At 49.6% G+C, this 19,399-nt stretch overlaps 1 protein-coding gene across 1 annotated transcript in view; it reads left to right on the top strand.

The window, feature by feature from the left end:
- LOC147120733 (unconventional myosin-X-like) overlaps window positions 1–19,399 on the top strand; it is a 79,106-nt gene that overhangs the window by 38,032 nt on the left and 21,675 nt on the right. Inside the window, exon 6 of the mRNA XM_085984246.1 lies at window positions 15,683–16,432. Coding sequence (XP_085840372.1) covers window positions 15,683–16,432 — 750 coding nt within the window. The remainder of the gene's footprint in view (window positions 1–15,682; window positions 16,433–19,399) is intronic.

Below are 19,399 nucleotides of genomic sequence, written 5' to 3' on the forward strand. Positions count from 1 at the left end.
TTTATAATAGACTCTAGCATTTTCCCCACTACCGATGTCAAGCTTACCAGTCTATAATTCCCCGTTTTCTCTCTACCACCCTTTTTAAATAGTGGGGTTACATTAGCTATCCTCCAATCCATGGGAACTGTTCCGGAGTCTATAGAATTTTGGAAGATGACCAGCAATGCATCTACTGTTTCTAGGGCCACTTCCTTAAGTACCCTGGGATGTAGATTATCAGACCCTGAGAATTTATTGGCCTTCAATCCCATCAATTTCCCTAACACCATTTCCCTACAAATACTGATTTCATTCAATTCCTCCCTCTCATTAGACCCTCCTCCCTCTCATTAGATAATGTAGAGCAAAGTATAAATCAGGAAATTAGAGGCGCATGTAACAAGGGTGATACAGTGATCACGGGGGACTTTAATCTACATATAGACTGGGTAAACCAAATTTGCAGTAATAGTGTGGAAGATTAATTCATGGAATGTATACAAGATAGTTTTCCAGATCAGTATGTTGAGGAACCAACTAGGGAACAGGCTATTTTAGATCTAGTAGTATGCAATGAGAAAGGGTTAATTAATAACCTTGTAGTAAAGGGGCCTTTAGGGAAGAGTGACCATAATATGATAGAATTTTATATTAAGTTTGAAAGTGATTTAGTTAAATCCGAAACTAGGGTCTTAAACCTAAGCAAAGCAAACTACGTAGGTATGAGGGGCGAGTTGGCTAAGGTAGATTGGGAAACTACATTAAAAGGTATGATGGTAGAGAAGCAATGGCTAGTATTTAAAGAATTAATACATAATTTACAACAAATATGCATTCATAGGATTACACAGGATATACGGCACAGAAACAGGCCATTCGGCCCAACCAGTCCATGCCGGAGTTTATGCTCCACTCGAGCCTCCTCCCGTCTTTCCTCATCTAAACCTATCAGCGTAACCCTCTATTCCCTTCTCCCTCAGATGCTTGTCCAGCCTCCCCTTAAATGCATCTGTACTATTCGCTTCAACCACTCCCTGTGGTAGCGAGTTCCACATTCTCACCACTCTCTGGGTAAAGAAGTTTCTTCTGAATTCCCCATTGGATTTCTTGGTGACTATCTTATATTGATGGCCTCTAGTTATGCTCTTCCCCACAAGTGGAAACACTCTCTCTGTATCCACTCTATCAAAACCTTTCATCATTTTAAAGACCTCTATTAGGTCACCCCTCAGCCTTCTGTTTTCAAGAGAAAAGAGACCCAGCCTGTTCATCCTTTCCTGATATGTATACACTCGCATTTCTGGTATCATCCTTGTAAATCTTCTCTGCACCCTCTCCAGTGCCTCTATATCCTTTTTATAATATGGTGACCAGAACTGTACGCAGTGCTCCAAGTGTGGTCTAACCAAGGTTCGATACAGGTTTAGCATAACTTCCCTACTTTTCAATTCAATCCCTCTAGAAATAAACCTGAGTGCTTGGTTTATTTTTTTATGGCCTTGCGAACCTGTGTCACAACTTTTAGTGATTTGTGTATTTGTACTCCGAGATCCCTTTGTTCCTCTACCCCACCCAGACTCGCACCCTCCAAGTGATCAGTGACCTCCCTATTCTTCCTACCAAAATGTAATACCTCACATTTATCTGCGTTGAACTTCATTTGCCAATTATATGCCCTTGCTTCAAGTTTATTAATGTTCTCCTGTAACTTGTTGCAGTCCTCCTCAGTATTGACTATCCCCCCCAATTTGGTGTCATCCGCAAATTTAGAAATTGTGTTTTTGATTCCAAAGTGTAAATCGTTAATGTAAATTGTGAACAGCAGTGGTCCCAGCACTGATCCTTGTGGAACACCACTACCCACCTTCTGCCCCTGTGAATAGCTACCCTTTACTCCCACTCTCTGCTTTCTGTCCTGAAGCCAGCCAACAATCCATTCTGCTACTTGTCCCCTGACTCCGCATTCTCTGACCTTGTTCATCAGTCTATTATGGGGTACCATACTGAAAGCCTATAGATAAATTACATCTATTGCATTACCATTGTCTACTCTCTGTTATCTCTTTAAAAAATTCAGTAAGGTTGGTCAAGCAAGACTTTCCCTTTTGAAATCCATGCTGACTATTCATTATTATACTTTTGGTTTCTAGATGTTCTTCTATTTTCTCCTTTAGTAGGGATTCCATTATTTTTTCTACCACTGATGTTAAGCTGACTGGTCTATAATTCCCTGGACATGTTCTATTTCCCTTCTTAAACATCGGCATTACGTTAGCTATCCGCCAGTACTCTGGCACTATACCTTTTTTCTAACAAATTATTAAATATGTGTAGTAATGCCTCTGCTATCTCTTCCCCAGATTCTTTTAAAATGCGTCGATGCAATCCATTTGGACCAGGGGTTTTATCCTCTTTGTGTTTGATTAGTTTATTAATATATCCCATTTTCTAAATTTTAAATGCACTTATCTCATTACTAATCTCATCATCCAATGTCATCCAATGACAAAGTCCCACATGGGAGACTGGTCAAGAAGGTAAGAGCCCATGGATACCAGGGCAATTTGGCACATTTGATCCAAAATTGGCTTAGTGGCAGGAGGCAGAGGGTGATGGTCGACGGTTGTTTTTGTGACTGGAAGCCTGTGTCCAGTGGTGTACCACAGGGATCGGTGCTGGGTCATTTGCTGTTTGTAGTGTACGTTAATGATTTAGATATGAATGTAGGAAGTATGATCAGTAAATTTGCAGATGACACGAAAATTGGTGGAGTGGTAAATAGTGAGGAGGGAAGCCTCAGGCTACAGGACGATATAGACGGGTTGATCAGATGGGCAGAACAGTGGCAAATGGAATTTAACCCTGAAAAGTGTGAGGCGATGCATTTTGGGAGGACTAACAAGGCAAGGGAATACACAATGAATGGTAGGACCCTAGGAAGGACAGAGGATCAGAGGGACCTTGGTGTGCATGTACATTGATCCCTGAAGGCAGCAGGACAGGTAGATAAGGTGGTTAAAAAGGCATATGGGATACTTGCCTTCTTTAGCCGAGGCATAGACTATAAGAGCAGGGAGGTTATGATGGAGCTGTACAAAACGCTAGTTAGGCCACAGCTGGAATACTGTGTGCAGTTCTGGTCACCACACTATAGGAGGGTTGTGATTGCATTGGAGAGGGTGCAGAGGAGATTCACCAGGATGTTACCTGGGCTGGAGCGCTTCAGCTATGAAGAGCGACTGGACAGACTGGGGTTGTTTTCCTTAGAGCAGAGAAGGCTGAGGGGGGACCTGATTGAGGTGTACAAAATTATGAGGGGCATAGATAGGGTAGATAGAAAGGAACTTTTCCCCTTAGTAGAGGGGTCAATAACCAGGTGGCATAGTTTCAAGGTAAGGGGCAGGAGGTTTAGAGGGGATTTGAGGAAAGAAAATTTCACCCAGAGGGTGGTTGGAATCTGGAACTCACTGCCTGAAAGGGTGGTAGAGGCAGGAACCCTCACAATATTCAAGAAGCATTTAGATGAGCACTTGAAATGCCATAGCATACAAGGCTACGGACCAAATGCTGGAAAATGGGATTAGATTAGACAGGGCTTGATGGCCGGCGCGGACACGATGGGCCGAAGGGCCTCTTTCTGTGCTGTATAACTCTGTGACTCTATGTCCACCTGTTCTATCTCCCTGGTAAATACTGAAGCAAAATAACTATTTAATATTTCTGCCATCTCTCTATCGTTACCTGTGGTATTATCCTGTCTACCCCTTTTTTATTGATGTGCCTGTAAAATATTTTACTATTTTGTATTATGTTCCTTGATAATTTCATAGTTGCTCAGTGCCTCCCGAATTGTTTTTTGACTTCTCTCCTAATCTTTTTGTATTCTCTCTTATCATGCACTCCCCTGCTGTCTATGTACTTAATGTATGCCTCTTTCTTTACCCTCAATTGTTCCCTTATGGCTTCATTCATCCATGGAGTCTCATTAGTGTTTAGTTTGTTCTTTCCTTTTAGCGGAATATATTTTTCCTGGACTCTGTTGAACACCGTTTTAAGGCCTAGAAATTCGGTTGGTTGCGCCAGCGATTAGCGCCTAATGAGCCCGAGATTTGGAGCGTTACCCAATGTTCGGGCGGGCGCAATGAGGATAGTGACACCTCCCATATTGAGTATCCATTTAGCGCCTGCGCTAACTGTTAGCGCGCGCCCGCGTGCGCAGGCAGATCATGACGTCATTTCAGTGTGCAACGCCCTTTTGGCGCCCCTGACCGGATATTCGGTGGCGCCCAGAACCTTTCCGCCTGGCGCTATTAGTGACAGTTCGATGGAACGTTAGCAGGCCCTTCTCGGAGTCGGGGGGCGCTATTTAAAGGGGACAGCTCTAGTATAAAAGCTGCAGCCACTTGGCCTGTTCATTGTGATCATTGCTGGAGAGAGTTGGTGAACTTCTGTTGCACAGTAATTTTCTGATTTAGCCTTCGAAGACTTGGGACCTGCAGGCCTGTCCGGAGCAGTTAGAGTGCTAGACATTACTGCGTGTTGCCCGTCTGGCATAGCAATGGGAGCTGCTTTGGAGGGGAACGTCCTCATGGCCGGACACTTTGAAGGGGCACAGAGACGGTGGGAGAGAGGGCCGGGATTGGCCAGAAGGAGGAGGGGCAATGGAGGTCGGCCACTCCGAAGATACGCTGCGAGGGTTTTCAGGCAGCAGGTGTCATACCTTACCATGTCGGAGGAGCAGTGTCTGCGAAGGCTCCGATTTGGTAAGGAGGTTGTGACTGAGCTGTGCCACCTGCTTGCTGAGGATCTGCAGCCGCGTCTACGGTGCAGGACCTCTCTGTCGGTGGCCGTCAAAGTGACTGTTGCCCTCAACTTTTACGCCACCGGATCCTTTCAGTCAGCCACTGGGGACATAGCGAATATATCTCAATTTGCAGTGCACTGTTGCATCCGGCAAGTGACAGCTGCCCTCTATAGAAGAAGGCGTCAATTAATCACCTTCCCTCTGACCCTGGAGAAGCAGGCGGAGCGTGCGCAGGGCTTCACTGCTATTGCGGACTTCCCCATGGTGCAGGGGGCCATTGATTGCATACACGTGGCTTTGCGGGCGCCATTACTGAATCCTGAGGAGTTCCGCAACCGCAAGGGGTTCCACTCCCTCAATGTCCAGCTGGTCTGTGACCACCGCCAGATGATCATGGCAGTCAACGCGCAATTCCCTGGGAGCAGCCACGATGCGTTCATCCTGTGGCAGACCTCAGTTTCTGACCTTTTTGAGGGGCCAGCTCACCCACGAGGCTGGCTTCTTGGCGACAAGGGCTATCCTCTCTGCCCATGGCTCATGACCCCACTCTGTTTGCCTGCCACCCCGGCAGAAGAGCTTTACAACAGCAGCCATCAGGCGACCAGGAACATTGTGGAGCACACTATTGGTGTGCTCAAACAGCGTTTCCGCTGTCTAGACCATTCGGGGGGGGCCCTGCAGTACTCGCCGGAGCAAGTGGGTCGCATCGTCGTCGTCGTCTGCTGCATGCTCCACAACTTGGCCATTCGACGAACCCAGCCAATGCCAGCTGCCCCTCAAGGTCCAGCAGAGCAGGCGGAGGAGGAGGAAGAGCAGGCGGACGAGGAGGAGGAGGAGGAGCATGCGGACGAAGAGGAGGAGGAGGAGGAAGAAGGGACGGCTCCTGAAACTGGAAGGGCCGTCCGTCAGAGGCTCATAAGGACTCGGTTCGCAGACCCTCTGACGGAATGATGGGTCTCATTCATCCTGCGCACTTCTGATCGTACAAAGCCTATGAAGGCCACCATGAGTGTAAATAGTTACGAGTACCATTGTAAATAAAAAAAATTCTTTATATTCAAAAAAGTGCTTCCTTCCAGCATAACAACGTCATGTCAACAGAAACCATAACTAACAAAATAACAGTTAACTCTCTGGCAAAGCCGCAAAACTAAACAAACCATCACCAACAATCAGAACAGGTGAGGGCGTCCTTGAATTTGGGGAAAGAGAGGTCTCAGCACCTCCCTCTACTGCTGGCCTCTTGATGGAGACCGACTTCTCTTTCGCGGTCGGCCCCTTCCCTCCCTGCTGCTCCTCCATAGTTGAACCTCAGTGGCAACGTCAAGGATGGGGGATGCCTGGTGACTGTCTGCCAGCGCAGAAGCCCCTGAGGGACGGCCTGGACGACCTCTGGGCTTGGAGGGTGCGGAGGCTGGCTGCTTGATCTGAGCATGGCTGGAAGCAGTGTGCACTGCAGGTGGTGGCAGCTGCACTGCAGACGTACCAGCGCTGGCATGAGCAATGTTCTCCTGCCGAGAGAGGACACCTGCACCATGGTCGGACGGCACACTGGCTCTCTGAGGGGACCGGCTCGGTTCTACCGCCACAAGCGACTGCTCCACTGATTCCTGGCCTCGTGTGGTACTGGAAGGGCCCGGGGTGATCCTAGCTGATGCAGATAGGGTGGCAGCAGTGAGAGTTCGTGTTGCCTCAATCTGGGTGTGGACGAGGCCAGCAAGTGACTGCGTGGCAGCAGTGAGGACCTGTGTGGCAGGTGCCAGTGCTTCGGAGAAGCCCTGGACAGTTCTCTCCATTGCTTCAAACAAGGCCGGAGCAGTCCGTTCCACTGCCTCGGACAAGTCCTGGACAGACCTTTCCAGGGATTGTCCGAAGCTCTGAACAGTCCTTTCCATAGCGGCCTCGAAGCCCTGGACAGTCCTCTCCATTGTTGCCCCAAAGCCCTGGACCGTCCTCTCCATTGCTGCCCCAAAGTCCAGCACACTCTTTGCCAGTGTTTCTATCGACTGAGGCATCCTCCCCACTGCAGCCATAAGCTCAGTGTGCCTGAGCCGGGCCTGGGTGCTCATTTCAGCCAGGCTACGCACCTCCTCTGCACTCTGTGTAGCAGTCATCGCTCCCTGCCTTGCCCTCCGGGGAGCCGGTGCCCGAACTTGCCTAGCCCCCTCGCGTTGATGCAGGCCGCTTGTTCCGGCAACTGGCTCCTCATCAGAGCCCCCCCTCTCCCCTCCAGGGAGCTACTATCCCCAGTCTGCAGATGTGTTGGCTCCCCTGAGGCTGGAATGGATGGTCCGGCTTCCTCCTGATCCTTGCCTCCGGAGGCACTGGCACTGGCAGCTTCAGGGCCCGGATCCCGAGCTGGTGATGCAGCATCTGAAAGCAGGGAGGTGGAAGAGTGGCTTTAGCTAAAGGTCAGGTTGGCGGCAAGGCGTGCCAGATTGCGGCAAGGCTCTGACATGGGTCCACAGTGAGAAAGCATGCTGGCGGGGGGACCAAGTGGAAGGAGACAGCTGAAAAAGGTGAGATCCTTACCATCGCTGTCGACAATGGGGTCGGCAGCTGCAGTGGTAACAGGACCACTCAGACGTCCTCCAAGAATCTGGTGCACTCTCTCCTCGAGATCCGTGAGAGTGACCACTTGTGGAGGTCCTCCACCGGTTCGAAGCTGGTCCTTGCGAATCGTCGCCAGCTTGGACTGCAGGGGAAAGAAGGGGAAGTTCTGTAACATGATGCCTTGAGAGATCATCTCATGCCCCCCATGGTGCAAGAGCCCTTACATGACGCCCTGAGTGATCATCTCATGCCTCCCATGGTGCAAGAGCCCTTACATGATGCCCTGAGTGATCATCTCATGCCCCCCATGGTGCAAGAGCCCTTACATGACGCCCTGAGTGATCATCTCATGCCCCCCATGGTGCAAGAGCCCTTACATTACACCTTGAGTCAAATGTGCATGTGTGTGCCCAGAAAGGGCCATGGGTGCTTGCTGACACATGGCCATTGGGGCATCGCGCACCCTGTAGCCATGAAGTCAGGTGCAGATGGAGGGAATCAGAAGTTTGCATAAACACCACTCACCCTCACGACCCAAGTGAGGTCGTTGAATTTCTTCCTGCACTGAACAGGGCTCCTGGTCGCCATGCTGCTGGAGTTGACCCTCTGACAAACATCCCTCCAAGCTCGGCGGTAGTCCTTTTGATTCGGCCTCCTGCCATTGTCAGGATAGAGAACATCTCGACGGCGCTCCACTGCGGCCACCAAGTGCTCCAGAGCCTCAGTGCTGAAGCTCTCTGCTCTCTGTCTCACCTTCTCCATCTTGACCAAGCTTTTTGCGCCAGAGAAGGGCGTACACCGATTCTGAGGCCTACAGGGCGATGAGTGTGGAAGCTGAGGCTGACTGACCCACCCCTTTAAGAGCCGGCTGGCGCCTGGAAGTCTCGTGGTTATCGGTAATTGAGATCACCTGCGCTGCGCCCGTCCGCGCCGATATTAGGTTGCGCCGGAAGTTTTGCTCCTTAGGAGGCCCGTGCAATGTCTGAATTTGCGCCTCAATCACCTTTGGGGGCGATGCAACCCAATATCGCGCCAGGCGGCGATAAGTTTCGTCTGGCTATAAACTTTGCACAGTGCCAGTTCTAACGCCTCAAGCGGGGCTATACCCAATTTCTATACCCAATTTCTAGGCCTAAATGTTTCCCATAGCTGTTTTACATTGTTGTTTTCCAATATTGGTGCCCATTTTATCTTCCCAAGTTCTATTCTCAGCCCCTCAAAATCAGCTTTTCTCAAATCTATTATCATACTTATGTCCTTCTGAATTATCATCTTAAAGCGTATTATATTATGGTCACTATTGCCTATCTGTTCCCCGACTTTTACTTCTCTTATCTGCTCTGGTTCATTCCCCATTACTAGATCCAATAGCGAATCCTCCCTTGTTGGGCTTTTTACATATTGGGTTAGAAAGGAGTCCTGTACACATTGTAGGAACTCCATTCCCTTATCCCCTTTCCCTACCTCTTCTTGTCCAATTAATATCTGGGTAGTTGAAATCCCCCATGATTATTATTCTATGTTTTTTACTCATTTCCCTAATTTGTCTCCATATTTCTTCCTCCACTTCCCTTCCTCTATTAGGTGGTCTGTAGACTACGCCTATTAGTATGATTGATCCTTTATCATCTTTTATCTCTATCCATATGGATTCTATTAGATTCCTTTAAGGCACAAAAATCCCACAGGAAAAGTGGTCCAACCGTGGCTAACGAGAGAAGTTAAAGCTAGTATTTGTAATGTATATACCTTTAAGGGGGGAACTACTTTTTACAGCTCATGTATACTGTAGTACCGGCAGTGACCACACCTGTATATAACGCTGAGTAGTAATCTGTACAGATCAGTTCCACTGTGAGCCACGTTGAGTAAACACCTGTTGTACCGTTTCTCCTGCAGTCTGTTTCTTATTATACACAGACGTAACATTGGCGACGAGGCAAGTTCGAACCTACCTGCAACTCTGCATCACCTCCCGGGGATTCGTTCCTGGAGATCAGTGGATTGGAGGCCAAGGCCAGAGACTCGGGCGTCAACCACGGGCAACCGCCCAGTCATCCAGCAGAGACTCGAGAATTGCGGGGGAGGCTGTCGAGAGCCAGGCTTGGCTTTCCAGTCGAGGTGGTCCAGCAAAACGGGCTGGCAACAGGTAGTGCGCAGACCCTTCCCGGACAGTGGCGGGCTAGAGCCCGACCGAGCGGCACAGCAAAGGGCCGAGCAGCGTCGACGGGGGAGAGAGAGAGAGGGCAGAGCGCACAGGGCGCAGCCGGTGTTCAGGGACCGGGCAGCGTTGGAGAGAGGGAGAGAGAGACGCACAGAAACCCGCGAGGCGCCACCATTGCCATGAGAACCGCTGGGAGCAGCGTCGGCAGCAGCGGGGGAGGAAGGAAAGCGCGAGAGACGCCATTTTAAGCCATTGGGAGACGCCATTTTAAACCACACCCAAAATGCCGAAGAGTGGCAGTATCACCGCATTTGACAATGAAGTCAAAGATTGGACGACATATGTCGAACGAATAGAGGTGTACTGCAAGGCAAATGAGGTGTCAGATGACAAGAAAGCGTCGGTATTGTTAAATTTAATGGGTGCAAAGACGTATGGTTTATTACGAAATCTAGTAACCACAACGAAGCCAATGGAAAAGAGTTTTGAAGACATAGTAACGATACTACAGGAACATTTAAACCCCACACCGCTGCTGATAGCAGAAAGATTCAAGTTTCACAAGCGGAACCAGCATAAGGGTGAAAGCAATGCTGATTATTTAACAGAACTGCGCAAACTATCGAAACACTGCCAGTTTGGAGCGGGACTGGCAGATACCTTAAGGGACAAGTTTGTGTGTGGGCTTCAAAGTGAAGGAACCCAGAAACGGCTTTTATCTGAAAAGGACCTTACGCTGGAAAAGACTTTCAGCATTGCGGTATCATATGAAGCAGCAGCACGGGGCGCTGCAGAGATACAACAGAGACCGCAAGAATATGGCACAAACGAAATGTCATATGGAACAGAGAAGTGCTATCGCTGCGGCAGAACAACACACGACCAGAATGATTGCTGGTTCAAAGACAAAGTGTGCAGACAGTGTGGAAAAGTAGGACACATAGCACGAGTCTGAGGTTCTGAAAGAAAACCAGCAATAAGAAACCTACCAAAGGAAAGTACCAGAAGGTACATAAGATGACGGAGAATAGTTCAGACGAACAAAAGAGTGATAACGACTCCGAAAGCAGGGAACTTAGTTGTCTGAAACTACATAATGTGATCACAACGGAGGATCACCGAACCATTTGGGTCACTCTCAAGATAGCAGGAGTCCAGGTAAAGATGGAATTGGACACAGGGTCAGCCCTAACAGTCATAAACCGACAGGACTACGAGCGGCTATTCTCACACATACCCTTGAGAGACACAAAAATTATTTTGAAGATGGACACGGGGCAAAAAGTCTACCCCAAAGGAAAAATAAGGGTGACCGTTATATATAACGGTAAGGAAACACCAAAACTAGAGATGTATGTATTGCAAGATGGAGGACCACCATTACTGGGACGTGAATGGATCCGGAAAATACAACTGGATTGGCATTCCATACAGGCACTGACTGTGGCTGACAAAAAGGATGACGACGTCGCACCTGGGCGACTGTCAAAGATCCTAACTGACGCAAAAGAAGTGTTCCAGCAAGGACTCGGGACACTAAAAGGCATGACAGCGACGATTAAAATTGAAGAAAACGCAAGCCCAAAATTTTTTAAGGCCAGACCGGTACCTTATGCGATCCGCCCAACCGTCGAAGCAGAGCTGGAGAGTCTGGAACGTTCAGGTGTACTGTCCCAGGTAGACTGGAGCGAGTGGGCTACACCCATCGTCCCTGTGATGAAAAAGTCATTGAGCAGCATGCCTGGGGAACCAAGGAAGGTTCGCATCTGTGGGGACTTTAAGGTAACAGTGAACCCGGTCCTTCACACCATACAATATCCACTTCCGCGGATTGAAGATATTTTCGCCTCGCTATCTGGAGGGAAACGCTTCACTAAGATTGATCTGGCCCAGGCGTATCTGCAAATGGAGGTAGAAGAAGCATCAAAAAAATACCTCACAATCAACACCCATAAAGGTCTCTACCAATACAACCAGCTGGTATTCGGGGTAGCATCAGCTCCGGCTATTTGGCAGCGGGCAATGGAACAAGTCCTGCAAGGGATCCCAGGGACCCAGTGTTATTTGGACGACATCCTGGTCACGGGCGAAAATGATAGTGATCACCTTGCCAACCTGGAGCAGGTGCTCACTAGATTGCAGGAATATGGGCTCCGAGCTAACCGCCCCAAATGCGAGTTTTTTAGTAAACAGATCTCGTATTGTGGCCACGTTATCGATAAAGAGGGGTTACATAAGTCCCCAGAGAAGATTGAGGCAGTAGTCAAGGCTCCAGCACCGGAAAATGTGTCACAACTGAGGTCGTTCCTCGGGCTGGTAAACTACTACCATAAGTTCTTGCCAAATTTGTCTACAATACTACACCCACTGAACACCCTACTGCAAACTGGGGTGCCATGGAAGTGGAGTGATGAATGTAGACGAGCTTTCCAGAAGAGCAAAACACTAATCACATCGAAAGAGGTATTGGCCCATTACAACCCAGCATTACCAATTCGGTTGGCATGTGATGCGTCACCCTACGGCATTGGAGCGGTGCTGTCGCACAAATTCTCGGACGGCTCAGAGAGGCCAATAGCCTTTGCGTCACGATCACTAACCTCAGCCGAGCGTAACTACGCCCAGATTGACAGGGAGGCCCTCAGCCTAGTGTGGGGAGTGAAACAGTTCAATCACTATCTGCACGGGCAGAAATTCACCTTGCTGACTGATCACCAGCCTCTTGTCTCCATTTTTAATCCAAAGAAGGGCGTTCCGGTGATGACTGCGCAACGACTACAAAGATGGTCACTTTTTCTAGGGGTGCACCACTATGAGATTGAATATAAGGGCACGAAACAGCATGGAAATGCTGATGGGCTATCACGCCTGCCACTGCCTACTGCGGAGGAAGCACCAGCAGTGGATCCTGTCGAAATATTCCATTCGACTATAGTTGAATACCTACCGGTAACTAACGCTTGTATCGAGAAGGAAACCCGAAATGACCCGACACTGTCTCGGGTATATGATTTGACGGTGAAGGGATGGCCAGCACATGGCGACTCACTGTTGCCAGCATTCTCGACAAGGAGAGAACAGCTGTCAGTGTGCCGGGGGACCTTGATGTGTGGATCCCGAGTGGTAATTCCACCCAAGTTAACGGATAGAGTGCTCAATGAGCTTCATGAGGGTCATCTGGGAGGGGTAAAAATGAAAAGCCTAGCCAGGGCTTATGTGTGGTGGCCGGGAATCGATAAACAAATCGAGGACCTGACCAAGAGCTGCTCAGGATGCCAGAAAGTCCAAAATGCACCACCACAGGCCCCTCTACACCCATGGGAGTGGCCCTCATCTCCATGGCAACGGGTGCATATTGATTTTGCTGGTCCATTCATGGACTCAATGTTTTTAATAGCCGTGGATGCGCACTCGAAATGGCCTGAGGTCATCAAAATATCCTCCACCACCACGGAGAAAACTATTGCAGTCCTACGGACCATTTTTGCCAGGAATGGCTTGCCAGAACAGATTTGCTCCGACAACGGACCACAGTTTGTGTCCGAAGAGTTCCGGAGGTTCTTGAAAAAGAATGGGGTAAGGCATTGCACATCCGCCCCGTATCATCCAGCCACAAATGGATTGGCTGAGAGGTTTGTACAAACCTTTAAGAAGGCAATAAAGGCTATGTACAATGACAACATTCCGCTGCAGCGCAAGGTGGACAATTTCCTGTTCGCCTACCGGAATGCGACACATGCAGTCACCAACCAGGCCCCAGCCATGATGTTCTTTAACCGAAGGTTAAGATCTCGCCTGGATTTGCTCAGACCAAACGTACGAAGAGATGTTGAGAGTAAGCAATTCCAGCACATCCATGAGAAGCCAACAAGGAGCTTCAATGTAGGGCAACCAGTCTTGGCCCGCGACTACCGAACAGAAAAATGGCAGCCAGGAACGATATGCACACGGCAGGGCCCACTAATGTACACAGTGGACATTGGGGAGAGCATCGTGAGACACCATGCTGACCAGATCCTCGAGTCACAGGAACAAGTCAACCCCATGCCTTGCCCATACGTACCTGGTGATGAACCCGACATACAGGTCGCATCTACCCCAGAAACAGTAGCATCGGAAGCTGATGAACCAACCGACGACAGGGGGCCAGAATCGCCTCCGCACCAAGAGCAAGACACTCGGGAAATGCGCTATCCAGAAAGGATCAGGAAGCCTCCCCAAAGACTGAATTTATAAATAGACTATTTTCAGCTAATGTTGCATGTTAAAAGTGTTAATTGTAATTAGTTTGATATTTAATTGTTAAATGAGTGTTATGGTACTGTTAATCTAAAAGGGGAGGAATTGTAATGTATGTACCTTTAAGGGGGGGCGCTACTTTGTACAGCTGATGTATACTGTAGTACTGGCAGTGACCACACCTGGATATAACGCTGAGTAGTAATCTGTACAGATCTGTTCCACTGTGAGCCACGTTGAGTAAACACCTGTTGTACCGTTTCTCCTGCAGTCTGTTTCTCATTATACACAGACGTAACAGTATTAGATCAAAGGAAGAGGCTTATAATGTTGCCAAAAAGAGCAGTAAGCCCGAGGATTGGTAGAATTTTAGAATTCAGCAAAGGAGAACCAAGAAATTGATAAAGGGAAAATAGAATATGAGAGTAAACTAGCGAGAGACATAAAAACAGCCTGTAAAAGCTTGTATAATTCTCCAGCTTTTCCCACTGACACCCATTCCTGGGCTGTGATCAATTTCTAGACCAGAGGCCGACCTTTATCTCCGGCCGCTTCTCTCGCTCTCTTCGTTGAAGTCTTTATTCAAACGATTATTTATAATTATATTAATTAGTTTCTCTAGTTAAGTTAGAGAGAAAAAAATTCTAATAATCACCTACCTGCTGTCCTGTGACGTCACTCCTTGTTTTTTTGCTGTTCTTTTGGAATTCGCTGGATTTGTACCGCTGCCGATGCCGACTCCTTTCCGGTCCGCGCTGTCCTCGCTTATCATCCCTGTAAATCTTTGTTGCACCCTCTCCAGTGCCTCTATATCCTTTTTATAATATGGCGACCAGAACTGTGCACAGTGCTCCAAGTGTGGTCTAACTAAGGTATACGGAGACCAGAACTGTGCACAGTGCTCCAAGTGTGGTCTAACCAAGGTATATGGAGACCAGAACTGTGCACAGTGCTCCAAGTGTGGTCTAACCAAGGTATATGGAGCCCAGAACTGTGCACAGTGCTCCAAGTGTGGTCTAACCAAGGTATATGGAGACCAGAACTGTGAACAGTGCTCCAAGTGTGGTCTAACCAAGGTATATGGAGCCCAGAACTGTGCACAGTGCTCCAAGTGTGGTCTAACCAAGGTATATGGAGACCAGAACTGTGCACAGTGCTCCAAGTGTGGTCTAACCAAGGTATATGGAGCCCAGAACTGTGCACAGTGCTCCAAGTGTGGTCTAACCAATGTATATGGAGACCAGAACTGTGCACAGTGCTCCAAGTGTGGTCTAACCAAGGTATATGGAGACCAGAACTGTGCACAGTGCTCCAAGTGTGGTCTAACCAAGGTATATGGAGACCAGAACTGTGCACAGTGCTCCAAGTGTGGTCTAACCAAGGTATATGGAGACCAGAACTGTGCACAGTGCTCCAAGTGTGGTCTAACCAAGGTATATGGAGACCAGAACTGTGCACAGTGCTCCAAGTGTGGTCTAACCAAGGTATATGGAGACCAGAACTGTGCACAGTGCTCCAAGTGTGGTCTAACCAAGGTATATGGAGACCAGAACTGTGCACAGTGCTCCAAGTGTGGTCTAACCAAGGTATATGGAGACCAGAACTGTGCACAGTATTCCAAGTGTGGTCTAGCTAAGGTATATGGAGACCAGAACTGTGCATAGTACTCCAAGTGTGGTCTAGCTAAGGTATATGGAGACCAGAACTCTGCACAGTGCTCCAAGTGTGGTTTAACCAAGGTATATGGAGACCAGAACTGTGCACAGTGCTCCAAGTGTGGTTTAACCAAGGTATATGGAGACCAGAACTCTGCACAGTGCTCCAAGTGTGGTCTTCTAACCAAGGTATATGGAGACCAGAATTGTGCACAGTGCTCCAGATGTGGTTGAATGGTCTTGGGCTGTGATTCCTTAAAATCACGTTGTGTGTCCTTTCTTTAGATCAGCCAAGAGGTCGAGGAGCTGACGGATTTGGCACAGGCAGAGAGCAAGCAGATACAGGAGATTGTGCGGCTGGAGCACGAGATCCAACGGTTGCAGAATCAAAAGGAATTGAGCTCTGTGAGTGCCTGCGCTCTATTGCGGAGGGAGATGGAGAGCCAGCGCGAGGAGGAAATTAAACGCTTGGAGAAGGAAGCCTCCAGGGTCGCACAGGAGTTCCTGGAGCTGTTGAACTTCGGAGCGCTGGATGAGACTGGCCGGACTCTTGAACAACCTCTGTCCAGTGAGGCCAAACTCCCAGACACCAGCTCCATCGGGCAGTGTCCAGAGCAAAAGGTGGACGAGGGATTGCACGCTGACGTAGAGATGTCAACAGTCGCTGATGGGCAACCGGGTCAGATGCGAATCAGCGACTGTTCCCAGGACAGTGTGTACGTGAATCTCCCTCTGTCCAGTAAAACACCCGAGGTCAGATACATTTCCCTGGACTGGAGAGCTGACCACACTTCAGATGCCCAGTTGGACAGTGAGGAGATCTACAACACTGTGCCTGGGTCCATGGACAGGACTGAGGACGATAATGAGGAACCGATCTACAGCCTGCCCCCCGACATTGAGTCCGATTATGATCACGATGAGTTTGATGATGCTGCCGCTGGTTATGGGGAGGCAGGCGGTGCCCAGGATGGTCTGAGAATGTCCAGCGGTACTTCCCGCAGCATCGACACACATCGATGCAGTTCCGACTCGGTGAGCAACCAGTTGCCTTCACTCGCGGGTCCCCGGGATTCAGGCTGCCCCAGAGACGGCTGGGCAGACCCAGCTCCCACTCCTGTTCAATTAGACAGGCCGGTGTTTGAGGGGAATATGAATCGGAAACACGTCGCCTGTTTTATAAAGAGCTGCATTTATTCAGCTGAATCCTGTCCATCCTGCATCCCAAACCGCATCCCAAACCCCGCTCCCCATCCCAAACCCCGCTCCTCATCCCAAACCCCGCTCCTCATCCCAAACCCCGCTCCCCATCCCAAACCCCGCTCCCCATCCCAAACCGCATTCCAAACCCCGCTCCCCATCCCAACCCCCATCCCAAACCCCGCTCCTCATCCCAACCCCCATCCCAAACCCTGCTCCCCATCCCAAACCCCGCTCCTCATCCCAAACCCCGCTCCCATCCCAAACCCCGCTCCCCATCCCAAACCCCGCTCCCCATCCCAAACCCCGCTCCCCATCCCAAACCCCGCTCCCCATCCCAAACCCCGCTCCCCATCCCAAACCCCGCTCCCCATCCCAAACCCCGCTCCTCATCCCAAACCCCATCCCGCTCCCCATCCCAAACCCCGCTCCCCATCCCAAACCCCGCTCCCCATCCCAAACCCCGCTCCCCATCCCAAACCCCGCTCCCCATCCCAAACCCCGCTCCCCATCCCAAACCCTGCTCCCCATCCCAAACCCCGCTCCCCATCCCAAACCCCGCTCCCCATCCCAAACCCCGCTCCTCATCCCAAACCCCGCTCCCCATCCCAAACCCCGCTCCCCATCCCAAACCGCATTCCAAACCCCGCTCCCCATCCCAACCCCCATCCCAAACCCCGCTCCTCATCCCAACCCCCATCCCAAACCCCGCTCCCCATCCCAAACCCCGCTCCCCATCCCAAACCCCGCTCCCCATCCCAAACCCCGCTCCTCATCCCAAACCGCATCCCAACCCCCATCCCAAACCGCATCCCAACCCCCATCCCAAACCGCATCCCAACTCCCATCCTAAACATCATCCCAAACCCCCATCCCAAACCCCCATCCCAACCCCCATCCCAAACCGCATCCCAACCCTCGCATCCCAACCCTCGCACCCCATCCCAAACCCCATCCCAAACCCCGCTTTCCATCCCACACCACGCACCCCATCCCGCAGCCCATTCCACACCCATCCCAAATTCCATCCCAAACCCCATATGCTGCACCCCAAACCCTGCATCCCATCCCAAACTTTGCACTTTATCCCACACCTCATATCCCATCCCAAACCCCATTCGATACACGGCACCCCTTCCCATACCATGCACCTTATCCCGCACCCCATATCATACCCCGCACCCCATTCCAAACCTCGCACCCCATCCCAAAATCTGCACCCCATCCCACACCCTACCCAACCCCACAATCCCCAGTCACAGAGCAGATAGGGTTGAAGTGAAAGCGAGGGGACATTAGGAACATAGGAACAGGAGGAGGCCATTCAGCCCCTCGAGCCTGTTCCACCATTCAATGAGATCCTGGCTGATCTGTGATCTAACTCCATATTTCCACCTTGGTTCCGTAACCCTTAATACTCTTACCCAATAAAAATCTATCAATCTCAGATTTTAAATTTCCAATTGACCCCCGGCCTCAGCAGCTTTTCGGGGGAGCGAGTTCCAGATTTCCACCACCCTTTGTGTGAAGAAGTGCTTCCTGACATCACCCCTGAACGGCCTGGCTCTAATTTTAAGGTTGTGCCCCCTTGTTCTGGACTCCCCCCACCAGAGGAAATAGTTTCTCTCTCTCTATTGATGTGGTGTGAGATAAATGAAACTCAGCACAGATTTGTCTCACTAACCTGATCGAGTTTGTGATGAAGTAATGAGAGGGTTGATGAGGGTGGTGCGGTTGATGTGTATATGGACTTTCAAAAAGCATTTGATAAAGTTCCACATAATAGAATTATTCGCAAAATGGAATCCCATGGGATTAAAGGGACAGTGGCAGCATGGATACAGGGTTGTCTAAGGAACAGAAAGCAGAGAGTAGTGGTGAACGGCTGTTTTTCAGACGGGAGGGAAGTGTACAGTGGTGTCCCCAGGGGTCGCTATGAGGACCGCTGCTCTTTTTGATTTATATTAATGACCTGGACTTGGGTATACAGGGCATAATTTCAAAGTTTGCAGATGACATGAAACTCGGAAATGTAGTAAACAGTGAGGAGGATACCTGGGATGGCAGGAATGACGTACGAGGAGAGATTGGGTCGATTGGGCTTATACTCGCTGGAGTTTAGAAGAATGAGAGGGGATCTCATCGAAACTTATAAAATTCTAACAGGACAGACAGACTAGATGCAGGAAGGATATTCCCGATGGCCGGGGAGTCCAGAACCAGGGGTCACAGTCTAAGGATAAGGGGTAAGCCATTTAGGACAGAGATGAGGAGGAATTTCTTCACCCAGAGAGTGGTGAACCTGTGGAATTCTCTACCACAGAAGGCAGTAGAGACCAATTCATTAAATATATTCAAGAAGGAGTTAGATATATTTCTTAAGGCTAAAGGGATCAAGGGATATGGGGAGAAAGCAGGGACAGGGTACTGAGTTTGGATGATCAGCCATGATCGCATTGAATGGCGGAGCAGGCTCGAGGGGCCGAATGGCCTCCTCCTGCTCCTATCTTCTATGTTTTTATGATAGTAACAGACTTCAGGAGGACACAGACAGACTGGTGAAATGGGCCCACACGGGATCCTGGGCTTTATAAATAGAGGCATAGAGTACAAAAACAAGGAAGTGATGCTAAACCTTAATAAAACACGAGTTAGGCCCCAGATGCAGTCTGCTCCGGGGAAAGAGCAGGGGAGAATGCTAATTGGATAGAATCTTTCAAAGAGCCACCAGAGGCACGATGGGCCGAATGGCCTCCTCTTGTGCTGTATCGCTCTGTGGTTGTAACATATTGGTTTACTAAT

This window comes from Somniosus microcephalus, chromosome 4 (genome assembly GCF_052327205.1).
Source record: "Somniosus microcephalus isolate GS21.2 chromosome 4, FLI_Smic_1.0, whole genome shotgun sequence".
In the NCBI taxonomy this organism is placed as follows: Eukaryota; Metazoa; Chordata; class Chondrichthyes; order Squaliformes; family Somniosidae; genus Somniosus; species Somniosus microcephalus.